Source organism: Glycine max, chromosome 19 (genome assembly GCF_000004515.6).
Source record: "Glycine max cultivar Williams 82 chromosome 19, Glycine_max_v4.0, whole genome shotgun sequence".
NCBI lineage: Eukaryota > Viridiplantae > Streptophyta > Magnoliopsida > Fabales > Fabaceae > Glycine > Glycine max.
Window position 1 is genome coordinate 50,935,906 of NC_038255.2, and position 25,248 is coordinate 50,961,153.

At 35.9% G+C, this 25,248-nt stretch overlaps 3 protein-coding genes across 3 annotated transcripts; 2 read left to right on the forward strand and 1 right to left on the reverse strand.

Annotated features, from left to right (window-relative positions):
- The first annotated feature begins 5,376 nt into the window (after positions 1-5,376).
- Positions 5,377-8,993, forward strand: LOC100810557 (probably inactive receptor-like protein kinase At2g46850). Its single transcript, XM_003553755.5, has 3 exons — positions 5,377-6,921; positions 7,356-7,439; positions 7,726-8,993. Exons 1-3 carry the CDS (start codon positions 6,072-6,074, stop codon positions 8,787-8,789), a joined length of 1,998 nt encoding a protein of 665 aa, XP_003553803.2. The 5' UTR covers positions 5,377-6,071; the 3' UTR covers positions 8,790-8,993.
- A 428-nt stretch (positions 8,994-9,421) lies between these two features.
- On the forward strand, positions 9,422-12,597 carry LOC100811094 (soluble inorganic pyrophosphatase 1). The gene is made up of 8 exons (XM_041012785.1): positions 9,422-10,192; positions 10,278-10,306; positions 10,624-10,689; positions 10,816-10,923; positions 11,088-11,153; positions 11,253-11,373; positions 11,468-11,549; positions 11,616-12,597. Exons 1-8 carry the CDS (start codon positions 10,072-10,074, stop codon positions 11,656-11,658), a joined length of 636 nt encoding a protein of 211 aa, XP_040868719.1. The 5' UTR covers positions 9,422-10,071; the 3' UTR covers positions 11,659-12,597.
- Positions 12,598-12,629: 32 nt separating this feature from the next.
- LOC100811631 (endoribonuclease Dicer homolog 1) lies at positions 12,630-25,248 on the reverse strand. Its single transcript, XM_006604859.3, has 21 exons — positions 24,925-25,248; positions 23,761-24,834; positions 23,462-23,575; positions 21,347-21,557; positions 20,556-20,950; positions 20,249-20,480; positions 19,758-19,930; positions 19,544-19,666; positions 19,291-19,451; positions 17,851-18,084; positions 17,608-17,758; positions 17,350-17,532; positions 16,789-16,950; positions 16,608-16,703; positions 15,873-16,504; positions 15,405-15,505; positions 15,118-15,317; positions 14,129-15,043; positions 13,834-13,998; positions 13,361-13,728; positions 12,630-13,260 (listed from the first exon to the last, which is right to left on the reverse strand). Exons 2-21 carry the CDS (start codon positions 24,802-24,804, stop codon positions 13,083-13,085), a joined length of 5,838 nt encoding a protein of 1,945 aa, XP_006604922.1. The 5' UTR covers positions 24,805-24,834; positions 24,925-25,248; the 3' UTR covers positions 12,630-13,082.

Sequence of the window (25,248 nt, forward strand, 5' to 3'; positions counted from 1 at the left end):
CTTCATGATTAATTATATAGTTTTCCCTCTTTCTTGATATCATCTGAAGGATGTTCCTTTGCATTTAACTCTACTTTTAATGTAAAATATAAGCAATAAATCTTGCCATAGTAGCGGAAATTTAGTGCTTTTTTTGTAACCAGTTAGACATTGTGAATGATTTGATTTGGTGTATCAAAATAGTGAAATTATGACTATTTTCATTATAACTTAGTAATTCAAAATACTATTTTCATTACAAATTGTTTAAACAAGACTAACCTACCTTTCATGCGAAAGCTCTGAGGATCTGCACATACAGATGCAGTAACTCTAACCTGTTTGAAGGACGTAGTGAGGAAATTCCATACACTTTACTTAAGACAGCAAATGCACGGGATGCTTCTAATGCCACAAGTTTGAATTTTCTAATACATGAACATAGCAGGATGGATCCCTCGTGAGATTTGCAACTCCAACTTCCATGCTAGTTCTCTTTGAAGAGCTAGTGGAATTATCTTGCACAGATGCCTCAAGAAATAAATAAAAAATTCAATGTTGCGAAATGAGGATTGGCTACTTGGGTAATCTACCTCGATGGATTTCCTTATAAGTAAAACTGAATAGAAAAGTGGAGCTTAGGAATTGACAAAAAAAGACAGGAGGAAGCAACACAAGAATGAGAATACAAAATATTCAGAACACAGACTTCTGCAAAGATAAAGTAATCAGAATGTAGTTTAGTGGATTGAAAAAAGATGTTTATAAAAGACAAAGAACTGTCATTTTATGTTTTTAGTGAATAGAATAAAAAAAAATTATCGTTGTTTAGACTCCTCACAACCTGAAATTGACCATTATCATCAAATAATGAGCAAGACAGACTCACTAATAAAGATGAGATCTACAAAACTTATAATTGATTCATTTAAAAATTATTCTTTAACAATCAGAACATTTCTAAACGAGAACGTTTTCGACCTCATAATTTCTTCATATGAACCGTTGAATGGGTAGAGTTACCACCATAATCTATATTGAGAAATTGTAAATTTTTTACATCGCCGTTCATTAGACTAGTCTAAATTTCATCCCTCACCTAAGAGAGCCTTACTTATCCCCAAACAAAGCTTTGCGACTCTCGTTTCGCTAAAGTAAGTACCCATGCTCCACCTCAGCACCTTCCATGGACCCAGGATATTATGTAATCTATATTTCTTAGGTCTTAGCTACACTCTTTGTTTCTGTCAAAAGAAAAACTACAATCTTTGTTTAATAATTTGAGATAAAAATAAAATGGTTTGATTAGACATTTGACTGTTCTTTCCGTCTATATTTGATCTCGACCTAGTAGCTAGAATCTTCTAAAATAAACAAATTGGATGTTAGAAGTAAGCCAAGTGAAACTCCTGGTTTAGTTTGTGAAGGAGATACCTAGTGTTAATTAAACATATTATATGAAGTTTGGTGTCATTTATTATCATTGTGTTCATCTTCAAAACGGTGAGGAAGTGTAAAATAAATAAATGAAAACTAATTATCCCTCTACTTTCACTAAATTATTATTTTATACCCTAAATAAGTAGTAAAGCATTGAACGTACTCCTCTACGATGTTTAAAGAAGAAAATAAAAGCTTTTTTTTTCTCTTTATTAACGATTACTGGCTAGGACGCTTAATAGAACACAAACAGCTTCTTCTTCTTCTTTTTTGACACATGAACACATATACAGCTGTTAAGTTAAATTATTGTACTTGTACTTTTGAGAAGAATATTATTTGATGAAATTTGTTACGTCATATTTTAGTTTGATGTGTGTAGACATTATTAGAATAACCATCTTACACAATATAATAAGATTGCATTTAAATATGACAAATTAGGATTTTTAAAAAACATTTTTTAGTGATAAATGGAATTTAAATTAGAAAGTTTTACATTGTCAAGAAATTTTTTTATCCAAAGTTTTAATTATTTGTGTAAAATTTATTTTATTCTGGACAAATTTTGATTTTGTCAAGCTTTTGAACAAGCTTGAAGCTGGCCCAAATTTAAGTTCGGCCATCAATTTGGGCTTAAATTTTTTATAATTTGATCGATTCGTAAATCCCGTAGTAATCATATATTTTATTCACAATATTTATATATGTGCATGACTAATATATAAATATTATTTTCATCTTGTTAGTTTTGGATGTACGTGCTTGATCTATTATTGTCCATATGTTAGACTATTTTATTTAGTGGTAATAAATATATGTGCATATTTTGTTCTCCCATGCTCATATTTAAGTTATATAATATATTTTGAATTCTTAAAATATATTTTTGATCTCTCAAATTATTATAAATATTAATTGTACTCCTATAAAAATTAATATATTTTTATTCTTTACATTTTAACAAAAACACATGTTTTCAGTCTTTAATGAGAACTTAAAGTCTCTTTACTGCTCAAATTAGCGAAAACACTGGTGCTTTGTATTCAATGTATTTAAAATTAAATATGAAAAATTTACATTTTTTTTAACAAGACGAATTACTAAATTGATCATGTCGCTTTAAGCGGCATATGCCAATTTTTTTTAATAGGATCTTCGAAAGAAGACACGGCAGAAAATAGGAAATTTTCTGAAAATTGATCTTACCGCTTGCGTTAATACTATAATTATGTTAGTTATATTGAGTTTTATTTTCATTAATAATCTATTCCGTGTATGAATCAATAAAATTAATATTAATCTAACGAAAGAAAAACGAATTTGTAATCACCAAATCATCATCCTAACCGAATTGGAATCCTAGGTTATCCATTGGATTCAATTAGTTGTGAGCCGAAATTCAACCTTGCCTCATGGCATGCGAGTCTTTGTGGTCTAATGTTAACCTACCAATTCGTTTAAATAATAATTTAAAATTGTAAGACCGAGTATCGTTTCTACCGGGATTTTATATGCACTCTAATAGTGCATATTCAATTTGTATGTAATTAATAAACGAATTGGAAAAATACTAAGTAGATAATTTTGGTTGTAAATTAAATGATGGTGCAATTCTATACTAAAATTAAGAAAAGGAAACAAACACATTGAGCTTGATGACGAAGAACAAATGTGGGATTGATTATGTCGGGGGCTCCCTACCAGAACCTCTCTTGATGTAATTATGATGATTTTTCTCTATTTTATATTATTCTAGTTGTCACCTACACCTACGAAATTACTCTAACTATGATTCCTCACGCGAGAGAGTCTTATTCTCCTAGTTTCATTATTAATCCCTCAAGAACTAAACTAAGTGAACATGACTAATAAAGATGTACACCTCGGCTAAATTACTTCGCACTATCCCTAGAAATGAAGTATTTTAGATGTTCTTCCAAGTTCTAAGGATTAACCATATTTTCCAATGCTTAAACCCTAACATAACATATAAATGGATGATCAAACCACATACATGAAAATAAACATAGGAAGAAACAATGAAACTAGCAATAATATCAAATAGATAGTAAGAGTTTTTACATCAAGAGAGTTTGGTGGAAGCTCCCCAACAATGGAGTGTTTAGCCCTCCATGGTCATGGAGAGCTCAACTATACAAAAGTGTGTAAGAGGTTAAAAGAAAGGGAATGGAAGTGAAGTGGGAAAAAGAGTGGGCTCTCAATGATTATCTTCCTCTAGCTCAAGTTCTAGGGTTTTTCTTCTTATTTCTGAACAACCTGTTTTTCTTCCCTTGCCTTCTGCTTAAAAAACCCTCCTGAGTTTGATTTCCCACGATTGCACACCGAGCGCGCAAGTACACTAAGCGCGAATAAATGGTTGGGCGCTAAACGAGCCATGCGCGCTAAGCGCCCTTTCGCCAGACTGCAAGTTCGCTAAGCTACTTCTTCGCACTGGGCAGACATCCTCCCGCTAAGCGCCAAATCTTGCTAAGCGAGCTCTGCGCGCTGAGCGCAAATCATCAGGCTTCAACTTCACTTCCTATTCTTTGCCTGTAGATTGCAAAATAAAACCATTAAGACAATATGAATTAGCATTTTAAGGCACCTACTGCATAAAACTCATAGAATGTCGAATTTATAATGATTCACACAAAAAGAAACAATAAAAATGGGAGGACATTGCTACTTCTTATATGTTTTAATTACATAATCTACTTCTGCACATCAATTATCATCCAACGTCTCCATTGGATTCAATGGACCCGATGGAGAGGTAATGGGTCAATGAGTTAATGGTTCAACCGGTAGATTAGTAATTGGTATGGTATGATCCGATATACATTAAAAGTTCAAAATTATATATGTACCTATTGTATCTAAGTATGTAACTAATATTATTTGAGTAAGAAAAGTTCATATATACTTCAAAATCTAAAATAACAATTAATGATAATGAGATATCAAAACAATGTCGTAAAGGTGGTCTATTTTTATTTTTTTTGTAAAACCGGTCAGGTCGGACCAATCCAATCGGGATCCGATACCTAATTGACCAAGCCATCCTAAGTCAATTGCATGACCGATCCAATAGTAAAATTGATCTAGTTAGGTCATCGGGTCCCGATTGGTCTAGTCAAACCGAATTTCACAACTATGTTATTATTGTCATTATTCATCATCAATTAATGCTTTAATTTATGGTAATGACAAAAAAAAGAATTTTAAATGTTTAAAAGATAATTTTTTTAAAGAATTAAAATAAAAAAATGCTCTATTTTATTGGCAGCAAAAGATTATATAAATCTTATAAAATAATATTTTATTATATATGATTATATATAATAATTTGTACTTTGTTGAGGTGAATATACTGCCATAGAATGGAGCATTTTCAACTTACACATCTAAAAGAAAGAAATCGCTTGCTTCTCACCTAACTCATAAAGGTGAACCCTAATCACTACTCTTTTGGCTCTATATAAAAGAATTGTGCTGGTCACAAGGGTGGAAAAAACAAAAGAACATAATTATATGTTGACAATTAGAGGTACAAACATAATTACAGGGTTGGCAATTAGATATGCTGATTTAATTCGCTAATACTTATTGTATGTGGCCAAATTAGAATGCGGTTAAATACAATGGCTGACCTGAACAGCAGTCCTGGTTCTGGTTGACAACACTTTTTGTGTTCATTTGTTTACGTACTGCCTAGGCCAATAACAATAACATGGTATGGAACACTACTTGATTAGGTTTTGTTAGGATTCTCTTTGACAAAATTACGTGAAAAAATTAGATAAAAGTAAACTGATAGTTAAAACTAGTAATTTATTTTATTAAATCATAAGTGTGTTAAAATTATTTGTTCAAGTAACTATAAAATATAAAATCATATAAAGGATAAAAATAATAAAATTTTACTTTAAATAGAAAAGATAAAGATAATAAAAAATAAAAAATTAATGTTTTAAAAAATGTATTATTTTAAATAACGTCTAAAAAATATTAGAAATTATTAAAAAAATAGTTAAACAAACTTTTTAATTAAAAAAAGTAAAAGATAAATGAAGTGGTCCCAAAGACGTTGGGGGTTATTTGGGCTTTACCTGGCTCCTGAGTCCTGGCATCGTGCGCTTCTACCGGCGACAGACTGGGCATAGGTCCCTAACATTAATTACTTTCTCTTTTTCTTTTTCTAAGCTACGCATCCAAATTCCATACATTGTTCACAGATCTGACATTCCCTAATCCTTAAACTATCTTTCACACGGACGGTAAATTATTATTCCAATTTCAGCTTAGAAATATGTTTATATTTAGTGTTTTAATTTCTAACTTTTCTAAATTGGTATCTTATGAATATTGGATAAAGTTTTAGTAGTAAACTTTCAATGGAAATTATGATAAAGGTGGGATGTTAACAATTTTTTTTATAGAAACTTTTTACTTCCGAGTATTTAAAATGAAGTATGTATCCTCTGAGTTAGAGGTGGAAATCTGGATTCCCATGCAAGTTATGGGACGTAATTGTGCAATTCAACAAGCTTGGCCACGCTCGCTCAGCACAGCCTCCCATACGAAATGTACCCCATTCCTCAGACCAATAATCGTCTCCAACTTCTATGCCTCCCTGACAAATCACAACTATGGTTATATACTACTCCATTTTGGTCTATTTATTACTTCTTCACTTGACTCACTCCCTCTTCTTCCTTAGATACAATACAATGTCACCTATCATTGTCCTCCTCTCTTTTCTTCTTCTTCTTCTGTGCTTCCCTTTTTCTTGTTCCCTCCAACACCATCAATCCCCTTTCCTTCCAAACTCCTGCAATAATGTAACATGCGGGGACCTCCATGTTCCCTTTCCTTTCCATGTCAACACTTCATGTGACTCAATTTCCAGCGCCTTCCATCTCTCGTGCTCAAATTCCTCTGCCCTTTTACTCAGAATTGGCCCAGTGAGCTACACAGTCTTGGAATTCTTCCCAGATGGTGTGCTGGTCGACTTTCCAGGCTCATCATCCTGTAGACAGTACTATGACTTGAACTCTTTTGGCAGAAATTTTGCAGGGAAGGACTACTTTGGCTTGTCGGTTGATAATGTTATTGGGCTCTATGACTGTGAGGATTCTTCTCTGTGCAAAGCAGATTGTGAAACCATTGACTTGCCTGGTTGTGATGGAAAGGGTGGAGGCTCCCTTGCCTGCTGCTATCCACTCTCTGACCATACCATATGGCATGTTGGAGATGGCTTTTCGGTGTTTTCTCAGTTTGGATGCAGAGGGGTTTCTAGTTGGGCTGTTCTGAGAGGCTCCACTTGGGGAAAACGAGGCGTCAAGTTGGAATGGGCACTTCCCAGGAACTCCTCTTCTGAAGTTTGTGCTACGAATGCTAACATTGCCAATTCTACAGCAGTTCAAGGAGGCGTCAGATGTGTCTGCCAAAATGGATATGTTGGTGATGGTTTTGCTAATGGAACTGGATGTTTGCAGGGTCAGTACTTTTCATCATATAAAAAGAAGTATTTGTTTTGTTGACATCTTATATTTACAATTATGTTGTTTATATTTTTTGAAAGAAAATGTGATGCATGTGAGTAACACTCTGATATAGTAATTCTTTGTGCAACCTAAACCCCTTGCTCAAATATTTTTCTTGAAAAATTCGAGCTTCTGCTTCTCATTTTTGTACATTATCATCACTAGATTGGCTGGCCTTTTTTCTCATAGAAAACCATTTCTTTCTGGACACCAGCAAGCAGGTTGTAGAACTAAAAATAACAGTCTTATGGTTTCTCACATGTCTATTAAGATAATATGAATAAGCATATAAATGAATTTCTGGGTCCTGAGCTTATAAACCGTGTGACTTTTTAACGTTCTCCATTCACGTTTGACATTTTCTTCTGGTTGTTGTATTCCTGGCAGCCTGCATAAAGGATGGAAAGGAAGCATATGGAAGTGACTGCTACATCAAAAGGCATGATCAGAGGAAATTTGTTATGATCGCCGGTAAGTAGTAGAGCATTGTAAAATTCTAGTAATTTTATTTTCCTGAAGTCTTGAGTGCGCCAAATCACAAATTACAACGTCACCAACCTGAAGGACACATTCACAAGTTATGCAAAAGTCACAATAAGGATTCATGACTACCAGATTTATTTTCATTTCTTCATCATTTTCCTTCATCTATATAATATGGTGGTCATGTTCAGTTATACTTAGTTACTTACATTTATTGTGTTAATCTAATGGCATCCTTAACTCAAAACCATCACCAACATATCCATTTTGACAGGAATCATTGGCCCAGTTCTCATTGTTGCTTCCCTGGTTGCACTATTTTATCTTCTTAAAAGGCCAACAAAACCAGGGATGTTTTACACAGAGCAGGCTTACTATCAAAACATTACAATCCCCAAAGCTTGTAAAACTCGATTATTCAGCTTCCATGAGCTAGAGGAAGCCACTAAAGGTTTTGAAGAGGGTCAGAAACTAATGCATGACAATAATGGGACAATTTTCGCTGGAGTTTTAGGGGATGAATCTCACATAGCTGTCGACAAGTTACAGTGCCAGAAGAATGACTTGATACAAGTCCTGTCACAAATCGAGGTTCTATCTTCTATTGTGCATAGAAACATGGCTCGCATTCTTGGATGCTGTATTGAATCTGGCAACACTCTAGTAGTTTATGAGTATCCTTCCAATGGTACCTTGGAGGAACATTTACATCAAAGCAAAGGACAACAACTTCGTTTAGATTGGTATAGGAGATTGACTATTGCTGCAGAAACAGCTAGTGTTCTTGCATTCTTACACTACGAGAACAATCCTCCCATACTTCACCATAACCTTAAATCTGCCTGCATCTTCCTAGATGATGACTATTCTGTCAAGATTGCAGGATTTGGTCTGATCAACTCCAATTTTTACTATGGTTCTCACTTACACAAGAACTATGAAGCATTTGACATCTGCAAAAATGATGTTTACGATATGGGTGTGTTGCTTCTTGAGATTATCTCAGGCTCAAATCAGTTGGATTCACCAACTTTGGCTTTACAGCATGTAAGGGCTGGAAAATTTGAAGAAATTTTGGACCCATTTCTTTGCTATGATGAACAACCACATTACCGCCAAGAGCAAATGCAAATAATTGCAGATCTAGCTACAAGGTGCCTGTTATTTGGGGTAGATGGAAGGCTAGGAATGATAGATGTTGTGAGGGAGTTAGTACACATGACTAAAGAAAGTCTTGATGGAGGAATTATGAAAGGACCTGCACTGGAGGAGACATTCTCAAATTCAAGCCTTCTTCAGATGATATCAATGTCTCCTGATTCTATGAGTGTCCCTTGAATCTTTATGTCCCAGTCAGTTTAGTTTGTCAGTCCCTTCAAAAGATGATAAACAACCACAATTGTATGTGTGCACTATAAGTCCCCAGCCACTGTACATTGGGGAATGCATCCAATATTCTGGTTCTGACATACTTCACTAAGGTACAAAGCAAGTGTATTTGGTAGCTACTTCTTAATAAATTTAATCAACTGCTATTGTTAATGTGTGGGAATCATTTTCAATACAGAGGTTTTTTTATGGGTATATATATAGTTGATGAAAATCTTCGCGAAAATTGTGAATGTTTAATTTATTGCATATACAAGATGGGCACTGCAGCTCTGATTTATTGGATGATTAAATGGTTTAATTAAATAATTTCATTTTAAAATGTTACTTAAAAAGCATAGCATATATCATTTTTATATTTTTCTGTTTATTTAATTGTTTTTCATTCATTATTTTTAAAATAGAAAAAGAGAATGTTAACTTGGAACCAAAAAAAGGGAAAGTGTGTCTTTGATCAACCTGGAAAAATAAAGAGAAGATTATACTTGGGCTAGAGCATTTTAATCCTTGAATTCCAGCCCATTCTTATTTTAATTATAAATATTCTTTAATTGTATTTTTCTTTCAATACCATTGCCAACTCAAATCCCTCTTTTATTTATTATCTGTTGTTTTAATCTAATAAATAAGCGAAACTTTACTAGTACGTGTGAATTTGACCATACTCTTTACGTTGCTCTAGAAGTTAATTAACCAAGGAATATATCATTTTTACAATATGTAACCAAAACTAAAAGAGGATACCAAATTAGAAAAGAATATACCGGGAACAAGAAGTTCTAATAAAAACCTCAAACTTTAATTTGCTTAACTTGCTTTTCGGAATGTCTAGAGGTTAATACCACAAAGAAAAACAGATAACGAACTTTGAAATTTCCACAAAACATGTGGAGTGGTTACGCTAACATGTTTCCTGAAAAGACCCGAGGACTATGCTCTTATGAATTTGACCAAGTCTCTCTTCCCTTAAACTCTCTACATTAAATAAATAAATTGTAGCACTTGCTCGAATCTCTCTTATCAACCCTTTACTCTTTCTATCATTAATATTATTTACTCTCGGTCAAGGTACGTACGTATTTTGTTTGTTTCAAAGCTTATTATGATCTGCATTGCATATTAGCCACTTCTTTACTTCGTAGCATATTTGGTGTTTTTTCATGCATCAAGTTTGGCATCATTTTTTCATTCCATATTTGCTTTTTTCTATTTCTATGCCATATTTTTAAAGATGAGTGACAATGGTGAAGAAGCTGGAGAAAATCGTCCAGTTCCCCGTTTGAATGAAAGGATTCTTTCATCATTGTCAAGGAGATCAGTAGCTGCTCATCCTTGGCATGATCTAGAAATTGGTAACTTTGCTGATATTATTGCTTGTTCATATAGTATAGTTAAGATTTAAATCATATTACAAAACTACTTAATTTTCATATGCAGGACCTGAGGCTCCCCAGATTTTCAATTGTGTAAGTTTTCATCTTTTGTTTTGTAAGAATACTTGTTGGCTCATTGTGCCATCTATTACTATTAATACGTTAAAGATGAAGCTATATATTATTTTCAGCATTTATTTTACAGAGTGTCTGTTCTGCAAGCAGCCATTCCACTAGTGCAATACTGTACTAGGTGTTACTGAATTTTTTTGTAACTTCAGTCTCCAATAACTTAACTTCTCGATCGTCATATAGCAATTGCATGATGACACCACACCTATATAATTCCATTCTTGATTTGCATTTAGTTTTCTAGTAAAAGGGTGTTTCTGCTTGTTCAATGGCTGCAGGTTGTGGAGATCACTAAAGGAAGCAAGGTCAAGTATGAACTTGACAAGAAGACTGGATTGATTAAGGTACAAACCAATTGCCTGATTACTGTAATGGAAGCCCTTACTGCTGTAGCTTGAAACAGATTTTCCAGATGATTTTTTTCCTATACCCATCTATCTTTATGCTTACGATTTCTGAATAATTCACAGGTTGATCGGGTTTTGTATTCATCAGTTGTTTATCCACATAACTATGGTTTTATCCCTCGCACACTGTGTGAAGACAATGATCCAATTGATGTTTTGGTTCTCATGCAGGTAAATTAGTACCATTTTCAAATTCATATATTTTACAAGAAGCATTAAATCCTGTTTATAATATTCTATAGACATGTGTAAAATTGTGTAAATGTAGAATGTTTTAAATTGTTGAATAGACAATGACTATTTAATTAAGAATTTTTTCTACATTGTTATGATAGGAGCCAGTTCTTCCTGGATGTTTCCTGCGAGCAAGGGCCATTGGACTGATGCCCATGATTGACGGGGTACTGAATTAATTTATTGCTTTCTTAGCCAATGAAACCAACCATTTCCACAATAACAAATACAAATATAATGTGGTATTGACATTTGGCTCAACACAGGGAGAGAAAGATGATAAAATCATTGCAGTGTGTGCTGATGACCCAGAATATAAGCACTTTACTGACTATAGAGAACTTGCACCTCATCGCATCTCCGAGATCCGACGCTTCTTTGAAGACTGTATCCTTCTTCTTAGTTTTATATATTAAATATATTTACTACTTCATTATTTGAGCTAGAGCTAGCGCTGTTTCTTGACATAATTCATTCTAAGACAAAAAGAATGAGCACAAGGAAGTGGCAGTTAATGATTTTTTACCTGCAAGCGTTGCTATTGATGCCATCCAGTACTCAATGTAAGTAAACTCACTTTTGAGCTACTTTAATACCTTACCTCTGATTTTGATTTGGATTTGGTGCAGGGATCTCTACGCAGAGTATATTCTGCACACCTTGAGGCGATAGACAAAAATGCTATTCTACCATCTCCATCAGAATAAGCCACAATCTACAATATTACTTTAATATACTTTAATCAACCGTATCTATACTTCATCCCTTTTGTATTTAGTCGGATAATATACCACATAATTGGTTTATTAACCGTGCTTAATGTAATGCTTAATATCAACTATAGTCATCGAAATTGAAGTGTTTTAACTATATTTGGCAACGTGTTTTCATCAATATTAACTCGTACTCTAACCTTCATCCTTGTGTCAACGTCTAAAATTCTAAAGTGAAAGTGCAAACACACTAGCACCGACTAAGTGAAGTATGATAGTAAATATTTATTTTATAATTTAAAATTTACAAGTTAATTTTTTTAATCAGTTGTTTTTAAAAATATATATATAATTTCAGAATTAGTTTTTCGTGAAACTAAAAAACTTCCCGCTATCTTTTGTGTTTTCCACATCTTTCCCTATCTTTATAGGAAGGTTTTATTTTTACTGGGTCAGTTTCTACTCAAACGTTATAAGGCTCGGCACGTTAGCTAGTTTTATTGTTCCGTTTTTATTTTTTAACGTCGCTGGCTTGCTGCACGTTACGTATTTGTTGCTGCACGTTGTGGCTTGTTTGCTTATATACATTTAGCTTGCTGCTCACAAGTAACACGTACAGATAAAGCTATCTCTCTTTAAAAATACTACTGCCCTTAAAAAAAAAACATTTTGGAGCATTGGTGTTCTTCCTTCACTGCACACAATCACGCTACTCTAAACTCATCTTCTGAATTTAATTTTACTTTTTGTTTGGTTGATTGTTTGTTATTCACTGTCCTTTTTTTTTCCTTCAAAATTATTGTTGCCTGTTGCTGTAGCGCCCTTGCTGTCACATATCTTACGTGATCTGTCCTGCATTTTTTTTGTTTCTATCATTTTATTTTTTTCTAACAAAGTATGTTGGCAACACGGATGATTCTGAAAAGGTTATAACGAAGATTGTAGTGTGATTCAATAATTTGCATGAGCTGTTTCTAGAATACATACAAACTACAAAATAGAATACTCTAACCTCCAATAGCAGCGTCAACAAGACACCTTATGCTGGCCTCTGAAATTCTGGTCCGCGACTTTTATGTACCACTATCCCCCGTCACAAATACTGGCCATGGTGAGTGTTCGTAAACATTAAATTAAGGTCTCAGGTTCCTATGCCAGTAGGTAAAAAGTGAAGTTATATCTCTTATGATTTTCTCAGCGGAATCACATAATTGGATCCATATTTAATATTTTTGTAAATTGTAACATCTCGTTTCTTGTTTATTCAACCATTGACTGAGACATGGTTTGAACGAGTTGATAATGCTGGGTTCATTACCTGATGCACAGGAATGGTTTAAATACTTTGGCAATATAGAATGTGCATGACAATCACTCCATCTTTCACGAGTATAATTTGTTCAGTAGTTCTAAGAGAAGAACAGCAGCTGAGTCTTTGGCCTTCTTGACACTTGGCATTGGCTCTCCAACACATTCATCTGTCCATCCTTTATCAGTAGTATTGACACGCACTGCAAATGTAAACCTCTTTGCATGTGCTGGACCACCCTCATTCACACACCTACAAGTTTCAGTATAAAAATAAATAACAAGTAGTAAAGTTTAGCTCAAGTGACCATCCATTTGCAATACTATATAGGTGTAACTTCATAATTTCATACCTGTAAAATGGCATAGGCCAATTTCTTCGTAAACAGATATCATTTAATGTTTGCCTAGTAAATGTTTGGTTTCCATTCTTCTTCCCATTGTCATCATTCTTTTCCTGAGTTTTTCCCACCTCCTTCTCTTTCAAAGCAGCAAGGGCATTTCTTGCAGCTAATTTCTGCGCCATTTTTTTCTGTGGATTTTGAGCAGCCCCTACTTGCACCCCATCAATGAATACTTCAACAGTGGCCAAATTGCCAATACGACTTGCTTTATACTCTAAGCCTTCAGCTTGCTGCTGGCACCGCTCTTGCAGCTCACGCACAGGATGCATTGGCAGAGTCTCAGGGGTAACCATAGGATGCAAAAGAGGCTGAAAAACCTGGCAAAATTGAGACCGAGAATATTCTCCATCAGTTTCTCTTTTTTCCCTCCATTTTGTAAAAGAATATAGGAAATGGTCTATGCTTAAAAGCTAGACACTAACCTTCCAAACAACAGTAGTATCCCTCCCACTGTCAAGAAAAATGGCACCTGCAATAGATTCAAGAATGTCACCAAGGACCTTGGGGGCTTTGCAGTCTCCCAGACCAAAGGAATTAAAACCTGGCTTTGACAATTCATCTTGAACTTCCTTAACAAATTCTTTAATCTACAGACAACCAAAAGCACAATATCAGGATGACCCCAAAAAATCAAATTGGTTAAAAATTAGGATATTAGGATAGTTCCTATGATTCATCTCCAAGTAATAGTAAAAAGTTATCAGAAAGAAACAAGACCTGTTTTTCTAGGGCACTGGATCCATGCCGGAGATGCACATGAAGGTTGTGTTTAACTGCAACACGCGCAAAATTTTCATTGTTTACAGCAGCAGCCCGAAGGTCAGTCAGACGTCCCGGTGGCAGATTTGTGTAAGTGAAAAACAAGTGCCTGGTAATAAGATGATCCAAGACAGCATCACCAACAAACTCCAACCGCTGATAACAGGATACTCCTGAAGATGGCCTGGAGGCATGAGTTATGGATTCTACCAGCAGTCCCCTGTCTTTAAACTTCATATTTAAAGCACCTTCTAAAGCATCAAAATCAACACTCCTAAGTATGCTATCTGGAACATTAAATGGCTTTCTTGTACAATCCATTGTATCAGGATCAAACTCTATTTGAATGCCCATCCATTTCATAAGGTGGTTGGCAGCATTCTTACCACCTTCTACATAATATACCCCAATTAGTGCTTCCACAACATCTGCAAGTGTCTTACTGGATAGAACTCTGTAAGAACTTGAATCACTCTCAAGCTCACCATCTTCCATCTCATCCTCATATCCATCCGTGTGACAATCCATCCTCTCGATCTTGGAAATGGATCGCTCCTGGTCAAACAAAGATGACTCCCCATCCTTGGTATCCTCATCAAAGACAGGCAGCACCCCAGGAGCTGCCCATCTGGATGGAGCAAAACGATCTGCTTGAATATATGATTGAAGCCCTTTACTTAATGCATACTGATATAATACCATGTTACTGACCATTTGTTGTCTCATCCTAGTAAGTTGACCTTCATGTTTCTGTGGATATTTTAGGAAAAGAAATCGACTAACAACCCATTTCAGGTAAGCATCTCCAAGAAGCTCTGCCCTTTCATAGCAGAATGTCTCCTGGCAAGAGGCGGCAGTCAAGGCTTCCAAGATCTGTTCACATAGAAGGCATGGGTTAACTGCAGAAACTATATCTAAAAGCTAAATACCTGGAGCAGAGAAGATACCTTTGAAGCCTGGACAGGATAATTTATCATATTCTTAAGTTGAACTGCAAGTAGCATACTTTCAACCCTCCTCATTATTGAAGGCAACCTCTGGGCACCACGGACAAGTGATCCAGGCAATGGGTGTACAAGGCATAGCTCAGGAGGAAGAAAAACATAATAAGTTTTGTCATGTGTCTCTTCGGATTCACCTTCATGAGCTACAATGACATGACATTTCCCATTAAACAAGAATCTACAAATTTGCAAAGCACAATTATTCCAGGATAGGAATCATGACAACAAACCTTCACTGTGCTCAAATCGAGGGGACAGAAGATTCTTGCAGTATGATACACCACGCCCTCTTATAAGAGGTTGCTGCCTGTAAATCAAATCAACCCCATACCTACACCAAAGCAATAAAAAAGAACCAGTAGCCATGTGCACCGGCAGTTGTGCAAGAAGAGACAAAAAGCTTCTCTAATCTGGAAGGAACAAGAAGTTATTGTCACTTTCAACAAAGTCCTTGCTATTTAGAGGTGACAACAGAAGATTCCTTCACAGATTAAGATTAGCCCCCTGTTCTTCCTGCACAACATTAGTGGTGCAACGTGGCTAACAAGTTATTGGTAAGAATTTCAAGACACATGGAAACAAAAGAGTACAGAAAAGTGGATACGGAAGGCTTGGCTGGATGGGGAAAGAAATCCTTCAAAACAAATGGGAAAAAACTAGGAGGCTATACTAATCTTAAAAGAGAATGTGCATCATACTTTTGCTTGTAGTAATCAGCATATGAACTGTACTCCAGAGGACCAAGATAACCTTCTTTCCTAGGGAAAGAGTTCTCTGCTGACATGTCATAGCGTATTGAATCAACATAAAACCTCTTCCCTGAATGAGCAGCAGTTACAATTTTCCCAATCAGATCCTCTGCATTAGTACAGGTATCCGCCATCATTAATTTTCCATTGGTAGTCATATTGATGTGCTTTTGTGTTTGCATGGCATCTCTGTTAGGAACCAATCCTGAAGCTTTCACCACATCAAATTGGGCCACAGCTCCTCTGATTCCATAGGTAGGATGTGATTTTTGCCCAAAAGCCATGCCATGACGCAATTTCCCAAATCCATATTCCCTTCTGTCTCCACCTAATGTTCTCTCATTAGTACCAAGGTAAACATCTGGTCGAGCTTTCTGGAGGGGATTCTTCCATGCATCAGCTCCAATTATTGTCTCAACCAGATGCCAGTCAATTTGGTTCGTAGGATCTACAGACTTATCGCCAACCATTGGGACAAACAAATATGCCTTTGCAGGATCCCAAGGAGTGGTAGATGGTTCAACATCCACATCCAAGACAATGCTCATTAATCTTACATGAAAGCTTTTCAGGGATGCCAGCTGCATGTCATAAAAAATTAGGCTTTACCTAGGTACCAGAAACTATATTTTTTAAAATATATGAACATTTAAAACAAGTATAGACAATGATTAATCTGTCAACCTGACTCTCAGTGATACTTATCAACCCCCTAAAGACAAGAGATGACTTTGTAGTCACAGTTCGAGCGATAAATAGATCCATTGACATCGATAACACCTATAAAATGAATACAATCAGAGGGAGCAAATGAGATTATAACACTAAATGAACTAGAAGCAGTAGCACAAATAGGTATTACTACCTCTGCATCCAGCTCATTGCCAAAAAGTACTGCAAAATTTGAAACTTGAGTCAAGAACGGATCCTTTGAATGGCCTAGATTTTCACACTTCACAGCATACATATAAAGATGAAGCAATTTGGAGTTGTTGCAAGCATCTTTTCCAGATAAGATCCATTCTCCCTGAAAGTCCAGATATATTAAGCAATGATGAGGACAAGTCAGCAAACTCAAATTCGCATGGCAAAAAAGAAAGGTAAGAACAAAACCATTCCTGTCACTGAAGACTAAAAAAGCATGTTTTTGTAGCACAGATACAGATTCGGTGAATTTTCATTTCTATAGAAATACCCCTGTTCTTTTCCTAAATCAGAAGTATTTAGATTGCACTTGTTCATCATTTATCTTCTTTGTTTCATTAATAAACATCTTCAAAGCCTACAAGATCATTGCATTTGATTAAAGGTATTATACACAAGCTTTCTTTACAAATGAATAATGATAATGGTGTACTGGTCAACTATATAACAAAACCCTCACAAAAAGATGGCTTAGATCACATAACTTGCAGAAAGAACCAACCTTCAGTATGTCAGCCACACCTTCAGGGTAGAACTCCCTATGTCTAGCAGTCCCTGGAAGTGGATCTCCTTCATCAGTTTGTTCATCCTTTTCTTTTTCTCCCCCACTTCCTTTATCAGGCAATAGCATGTCAGTGAATGCACCCATCTCATGCAGTTTCTTGCAAGCAGCCAGACAAACAGCCTGCAAAAACAAAATTAAACAACTGTTCTTGATAAAGACAAGCAGAAATCAAATTCATAATAAATGATGGCGTGCCTGTTGTGCCAGACGCATAGAACTGCATATTGGACCCTCAAGATTTTCAAAGGGTGCATTACATGGTAGTTGAAGCTTGCAAGAATATTCTGTGGGACCTCCAGGTTTTTCGTGCCTCTCCATAATAAATTCAGGGCGAAGAATTGAATATCTGGACAAAGGATAGAAAACATCCAAGTCATAATTTGAAGCTTAAAAGAAGGCTGGCAAAGCAACCACCAATCTCAAGCCAAAATGCATCACCTGTCACTAGGTAGCTGAGAGCAGTAGAAGTGGATAAGACCTACAGCAGAATTTAGGCTCACAACTGCCCCAGTTGACTTCACCTGGTAAACTGTTCCAGGCCGGGTGTCAACAGAGATCAACCTTGAAGTGTCCTTCAGATGACTAAGGTCTGTTCTCTCTATTGCTTCTTTGCGCAAAGTTTCCTCACTGTTCCTGGCATTCCTTAGGAATGCTTCATGTGATAAATTGTCCCTATATACAAGACCAATCACAAGGAGGGGAGAGGGTGGAAAGAGTTCAGTTTTTCAGCATCCACTAAAATATAAAACACCATGTATGTTAGGTAAAATTAGGAACATAATGCTGATTAATGCCAGATCCAACAAAAATTCACAACATCAGTTTTTCAGTAAGCTTATCAGAGAAGGAAAAGCAGAAAGTTCCACAGCTTAATTCATTATTGATTGAAAAATATAAAACAAATTTTGCAATTAATCACACTGACACTAAATAAAAAATAAGTATGTTGTATAGTAAATCCAATAGCCCAAGAGCCTTAGCTCAAGTGGCAACAAGTTTCTTAGGAGACTACTTGATATCATGTTCAAATCCTACTGAGGTCACTTTGCCTCAACCTTAGCCTACCTTCCCCTTCCCCACACCACATTATGGACCTCCCACGTCAAACGTAAAAAAAATGACAATAAGAGTATCAATGATAATAATTAATTATGAAAGAAGAATTATTTGAGACAGAGAACGAATCACAAAGAGAAAGGAAGAATCCACATAAACCAACGAACAAAAATAAAAATCAACCAAAAAAAGGAAGAAAATCAATGAGTAAACCCTCATTCTAATCCCTGCAATAGTAAGTATCTGTGACTTTAGTCCCTAACTAAATAGAATCTTCACTTATTCCTTGACTTTGCAAAAAGTCATTAATTTTAGTCCATTATCTACTTCATTATTGTTGTTTTGCAAAATAAATAAATAAATGACCAAAGTAAATGACATTCTGCAAAGTTGATGATTAAAGTGAGCGTTTTGTGAAGTCAGGGACTTACGGCACTGACACTTAACAATTTCAAGGACTAAAATGAAGATTTGTTTAAGTTCAATTGTTGGAGGATGAACAATAATAATAATAATTTTAAAAAGCACCCAAGAAAGAATAAAAATATTTTCTTATTTGCAGTGTTGAAGGGGGAAATGTGAACCTTTCATCACTCAATTAATAATGACAGAGCTAATGTCATTAAAGCAGGCCATGACTTAAGTATACGAAAACCAGAAGTAAGATAACAACAGGTCATGAAAGGAAGGAGAAACCCAGAGGACAAACATAATAAATTCACTGCCAAAGAGATTCCATTTCTTAGGCTTACTAAATCTCTAGAAAAATAAACTTGAATAACAACAGAAAAGAAACTGACAACAGTTAACACAGTCATATACCTCTCAACCATCAGGATGTAATCAGATCCAGGCTTTCTAGCACGTCCCCTGGATTGTATGTATGCCAGAACAGTCTTTGCAAGGTCAAAGCGAATAACGACATTGCATTGACGGATATCAAGTCCTTCTTCAGCAACACTAGTGGCAACCAACAATGTGACCTACAAATGTGTACATCAGTGAGATTGAGAGAATATATTTCTACCCCTCTGAAACTGATAGCTGAGCCACGCCAGCAAGGTATAAATCTTACCCGCCCATCACGGAATTTGGCAATTGTATCCTGCATTTGGTAGGTCCGCATTTCCTGACTGTTATTGTGACCAATCAAACTTGCACACTTCACAAAACTAAGTGATGGAAGCTCTGCAAAGACCTGCCATTATTGACACACAATGAGCCATAGGATCTTGATTATGCAACTGAATCAACCAAAACGAACTATAAAAGTAATGTGTCAATATAACCTTGGGCAGAACTAATGCAGACACAACACGTTCAACAAAGATGATTGCACGGAAATCTTCTGTATGCTGATACTTGAGAAGTATTTTGATTAGTGCCTGCACCTTGGGGGTCACCTTGCCATCAGCCACAGCAGCTCCTATAATAACATCCACATGCTCCCCGCCAGAGACAACTAAACAAAAATGTGTCAGCTTAAATAAAAGATCAAACTACATTCCATCTCAATCATTGGTAATTTAATATTTAAATTTAAATATCTTTACAAAGCAATGCATAAATTAGATATATGGTGAATTATGAATGCTCTTTCACAAGTAAAATATTTTGTTAAAATTCTTAGTAGTCTAATTTCTTATATACTCTTAAGAAGTTACCAAATTAAAGAATAACAAATACAGGTTATTAGGATAATTTACAAATTTAAACTATGAACTACTCAACACGTGAAATTCAAGCCATTACAAAGTTTCAATTCTACAACCAGGCTCACCATGACTGTCTGGAAGCTCTCCTTCTTCCATCTCTTCATGTTCAGAGCCACTTTGAACTGCACCATTCTCTGAGTCATCAATACCAGCATTTTTGTCAGAAACTGCACCCTCCGACAGTTGGCATTTCAGAAGTGAAACAACTTTACTCAGATAAGTTTCCTGAAACTTGACATCAAGCTGGTAGTTGGCCCTTTCATCATTTTGCAAAGCTGCTAAAAAGGATTGTGCAACCTGTCAAAAGAAGGAGAATTTATAAAGATGGCTAAGAAACTCAAGATTTCTCATTCTCCAAGAAATAGTATGTACCTTATATGCACACCATTGTCCCAGTTCACCAAGTGCATAATTAACAGCTCTCAACTTCTGAATTAGGTTTGCAGCTCCATCGCTTTCTGTTCTTTCAGAAACACCATATACTTGGCGCAGCTCTTCCTTAGCTCCAGCATCTCTAGCTCCCATAAACTGCCATTTGCTTCTTCTTGAACTACATTTTGCAGCTTCTTCAACTTCAACCTCCATCTGCTTTATCTGCTCGTGTAGATAACATAAACTGGCAGCTTTATCATACTCCACCACAACTTCAGAGGGCATCGGTACATGTTTCTCCAGCTCCTTACGATCTTTAATGGTGCAAACTATAGAATCTAGCTTACTTTCAAGATTACGAATTTTTATTGCACAATCTACTTGGCTGGAGACACCTGAATATCCCATAAGCATAAGCAACTTTGACTTGAAAAGAATACAATGAAAATATCGCATGTAATAAAAAAAATGTTGAACAAGTGTTTCAAACTCCAAGCAATTTGTTAGAATATAGGCAATTATCTTGTTATATCTTTAGATTGTTCTTAGTTTCCCTATTTCCTCCTCATCTCTTAGAATTAGTTACCAAATTTCCTTACCATTTCCTGATTTGTTTCGTTAATTAGTAAGGATTATGATTTATATAAAGGGTTAGTAATGTAGGCTATATGAACACATCGAACACATGAATTCATTGCAATACCTCTTTAAAATCCCGTAATTTCAACACAAATCATAGCTTGAAAAAATTAGTAAGAAAGCACAGGATCCCAAGTTCAGTTAATAACTACCCTTCAAGTTAACAGGAGAAGCAGTCATTCCAAATACAGATGGCCTGTTCTCTTTGGGTGTTGTATGGTAGAACTCAGACATCACCAGTGAATATGGGTGTTTTTTCACAGCATGGTGGCACTCATCCAGAATCAAGAGATTGATTGCTTCCATTTTTATTATGCTATGCCTCAAAATGTTCAAAAGAATTTGAGCAGTCATGACTAAAACCTACAGCAAGAAAAATCAATTGAGTAATTGGAAATGACCAAGGAAGAACAGTAGCAATATGAATAGGGCAAGAGGGGGAACTTATGAATTTGTGGAAAAACAAATAATGAGAATAAAAATTGCAGAAACAAATACCAATACAACTTTAAATTCACAATCACATACAAAAGAAAAGTACAAGAGCTTCAAAAAAATAGCCAATAATTACAAATTTCTAGGTTTTAGAATAAGTTGTATCATGGAGACAGTGAAGGTGCCAAACCCAAGTGGCATCAGAGTATTCACATAGATCATAGATAATACAATACAATTGATAAAAATAAGAGAAGACTGATCTTGAGTGAATATTTTTGAGTGCTGAATACATACTCAATTAAATTATATATAAACAGAGATAGTTAATACAGAGCAAAGTTTATAAAAAGGGTGATTAAACTATCTCAATTTCCCAAGATACACTGAACCAAATCTAATTGGGAAGTGAGATTAGTAATTTAAGTTACTTATAATTCCAACACCTCCTTGAACTGGAGTGTAGATATCAAAAGCATTCTACTGGCTACAGATATAAGATACTTTTGGTCTCCAAAGAGCTTTGGTAACAAATCAACTAATAGATCATTTGAGTTGACAAAGGATGTGCTAATTTTCTCAAAAAAACAATCTTCACACAGATTAAGTGGCAGTCAATTTCTATACTTTTGGTTCATTCATGGAAGATTGGGTTAGATGCAACGTGAAGAGCTGCCTGATTTTCACAAATTAACTTCATAGTTTCAAACTTTCAATATCACAAAATTAACTCTTCTATAAGTTGTTTCAATAATATGAGTTCACATGTAACGAGTCATAGTTCAGTATTCAGCTTTAGTACTTCCTCCTGCATATTTTGTTCCTTGCTTTTCCATGAAATGAGGTTCCCCCCAGAGAGAACACAATATGCTGAGGTGTACCTCCTGTCACAAGGAGATCTAGTCCAGTCTGCATCAAAATAAGAAACAATATCTTTATGTCCCCGGTTCTCATACAGTAATCTTCCCAAGGCGATCCTTTGATAAACCTCAAAATTCTAACAACTGCATTCCAATGGTCAATATGAGGTGAATTAAGGAACTGGTTCACCACACCAACAGAAAAAGAGATATCTGATCTTGTTGCAATAAAAAAGTTCAGCTTTCCCACCAATCTCTGATATTTGCTTGCGATATGGCAATTCAAGACTTTGACTAACCAAACTTAATTCCTAGAAAGTATTTCAATTGAAGTAAGTCTTTTGTTTCAAAGTGGCCAAATATATGCTCCTTCAAATGTTGAATCCCAGTATGATCATTCCCTATGATGATGATGATGATATCATCAAAAAGTATACTCACCATCCCCCCACATTTTGAAATCTGAATTATTATATCCAAGGAAACTAAAAAAGCATTTCATTTCCATGATCCATCTTAGATGAGTCCATGCAACTCCAATTAAGACCATAGGTTCTAACTTCTATTTTCTAAACCTGAACAAATGTGTACAATTTTTCCCATACATGCGCTATTGCAGGCTACCAAAAATCTACACAATTAGCTATGACCCAATTACTACAAAAAAGTCTGTAAGTGCTATTTTGATATCCAAGCAAGACTTTCCTTTAATATGAAGAACACATGTGCATTGGCCATAAATGAACAACTTATTTCAATAATAATAGAAACAAAAGTTACACTTAACCAGTAGCCAACTCTATACGTGAGGAAAATATGGACAAACATGAAGAAGAAAAGAGAATCTGAATTCAGAAAATGCTATACTGTACAGAATAACCATATATAAAAGCATACCACATCAATAGACTAAAACACAAAGTGACAGCAGGCACAGGCCAGCATATCTTCAATAGAAATTTCAAAACATACATGTTTGGTGTCAAATTCACGCTGCCACCTTCGAGCATCCCAAAAATCCTGCCCCATTTCTCCACAATAGTGGCCTACTTGATAACCAGTCCGCTCACGAATTACTTCGGCTTGCTGTAATTAGACAAAGAACTAGAATTACTACAGCTTACTGTAATTATACAAGGAATTAGAACTGCAAGAACTTCCACAACAGTGAATGGACAGTGCACCAATTGCGTTGCATTACTTAAATCTCATATCGTCTCCAAGCAAAAGCATTTAAAAATAAATAAATAAATTGTAAAAAACTGTATTACCTGGTAAACAAGTGGAACTTTTGGAACTAAAAATACTGCAAGCATTTTCTTATTTTGCTTATGCAAACTCTCCTGTATACTTTTAATGAGAAGAACAGCAATTAAGGTTTTCCCTGCTCCAGTTTCAAGAAAAGCTATAGTATTTTTCCTCTTTGCCTGCTCAAGAACATCCAACTGATACTGTCTAGCTTTTTCCTCAGGAACCCTCTCCTTAGCCTCCTCGGACTTCTTATCAAGGTTTCCATTTTTCTCCAGTTTCATGTCAATCGCCATTTTGTCTTCTCGATTACAATCAGGTTCCCAAGCACCCGTGCGAAAGACCATATCAGTGGAACCAGACTTATCCCTCTCCCAGTAACCCCTAGTTTCTCTATCCCTCCAATCCCTATCTCTAACATCCCTCCTGCCAACAGCACCACAATGTTCTCTTTTCCTTCCACCACCATCCTTATCCCTCCTATCAATTTCATCCCTACCCCCCCGCGGCCTCTTCCTGTTATTACTAAAACACCTCTCCCTCTCCTTGCCTTGATAATTCCCTCTACCATGATAAGGCCGATCATTATTGTAGCCACCAAGCCGAGCCCTTTTGCTGCACCTTTCTTCACCATCAAAATCAAGGCCTCCATTCAGAGTGGGTGTCCCCCTTTCCTGAGAATAATCAACCAAAACTCCCGTTTCGTTCCCATTAGACTGCTTACTGGAGCCGTTACTCAGAGCAGCGCCACCAGAATGGTCAAAAGAATCCTCCGGAGTGGCATTGGAAGGCAAGCACACTTCTGCTCCTCCTGATGCTGCTGCAGTGACATTACTGGGTGGTTCAGCAGCAGCATGATTGAGAGGGAGACCAGCACCGTTCTTGATGCTGTCCAAAATCTTATCAATGCCACCGAAGAAGTCCTGATTGGAAGGGTTGTCAGGCTGGTCAGAGACGACGATGGAAGAGACATCAAAATCAATGAAATCATCACACGATATGTCCTCACACGCATCCAGCCAGTAAGACGGGTCATCCCCCGCCGGAACCCTACTCCCGTCCTCCATAATAATAATAATAATTTATTCGATGCTATGCTAGAAACAAAAACTCTTTATTAGTAGTAGAAGCAATCAATCTAGAAGGAAAAAGAGACAGTGGAAGAAAAGAGAGAGAGGTGTGTGCACCTACAACCACAAACCCTGTAGATAGTGTGATGCTGTGAGATTCCGCGGTGTATCAACGCTTATTCTCTTCCTTTCTTTTTTTTTTCGATTCGAGCGAGCTAAGTAAACTAACCTTAACCTAACCCCCAAATGGATAGTGAATAGGCGATTCTGAATTTTGCTTCTTGTTCTTCTTCCGCTGCTGCTGTTGCTTCTGCTTCTGTTTTTTATTTATGCAGAAAAAGAAGAAAAAAAAGGCAAAGCTAAGCACACACAGCCACAGAGACAGAAGAAACAGAGCAAAATCCCAGAAACGAAGCACACACCCAGACATACGGCGAGACC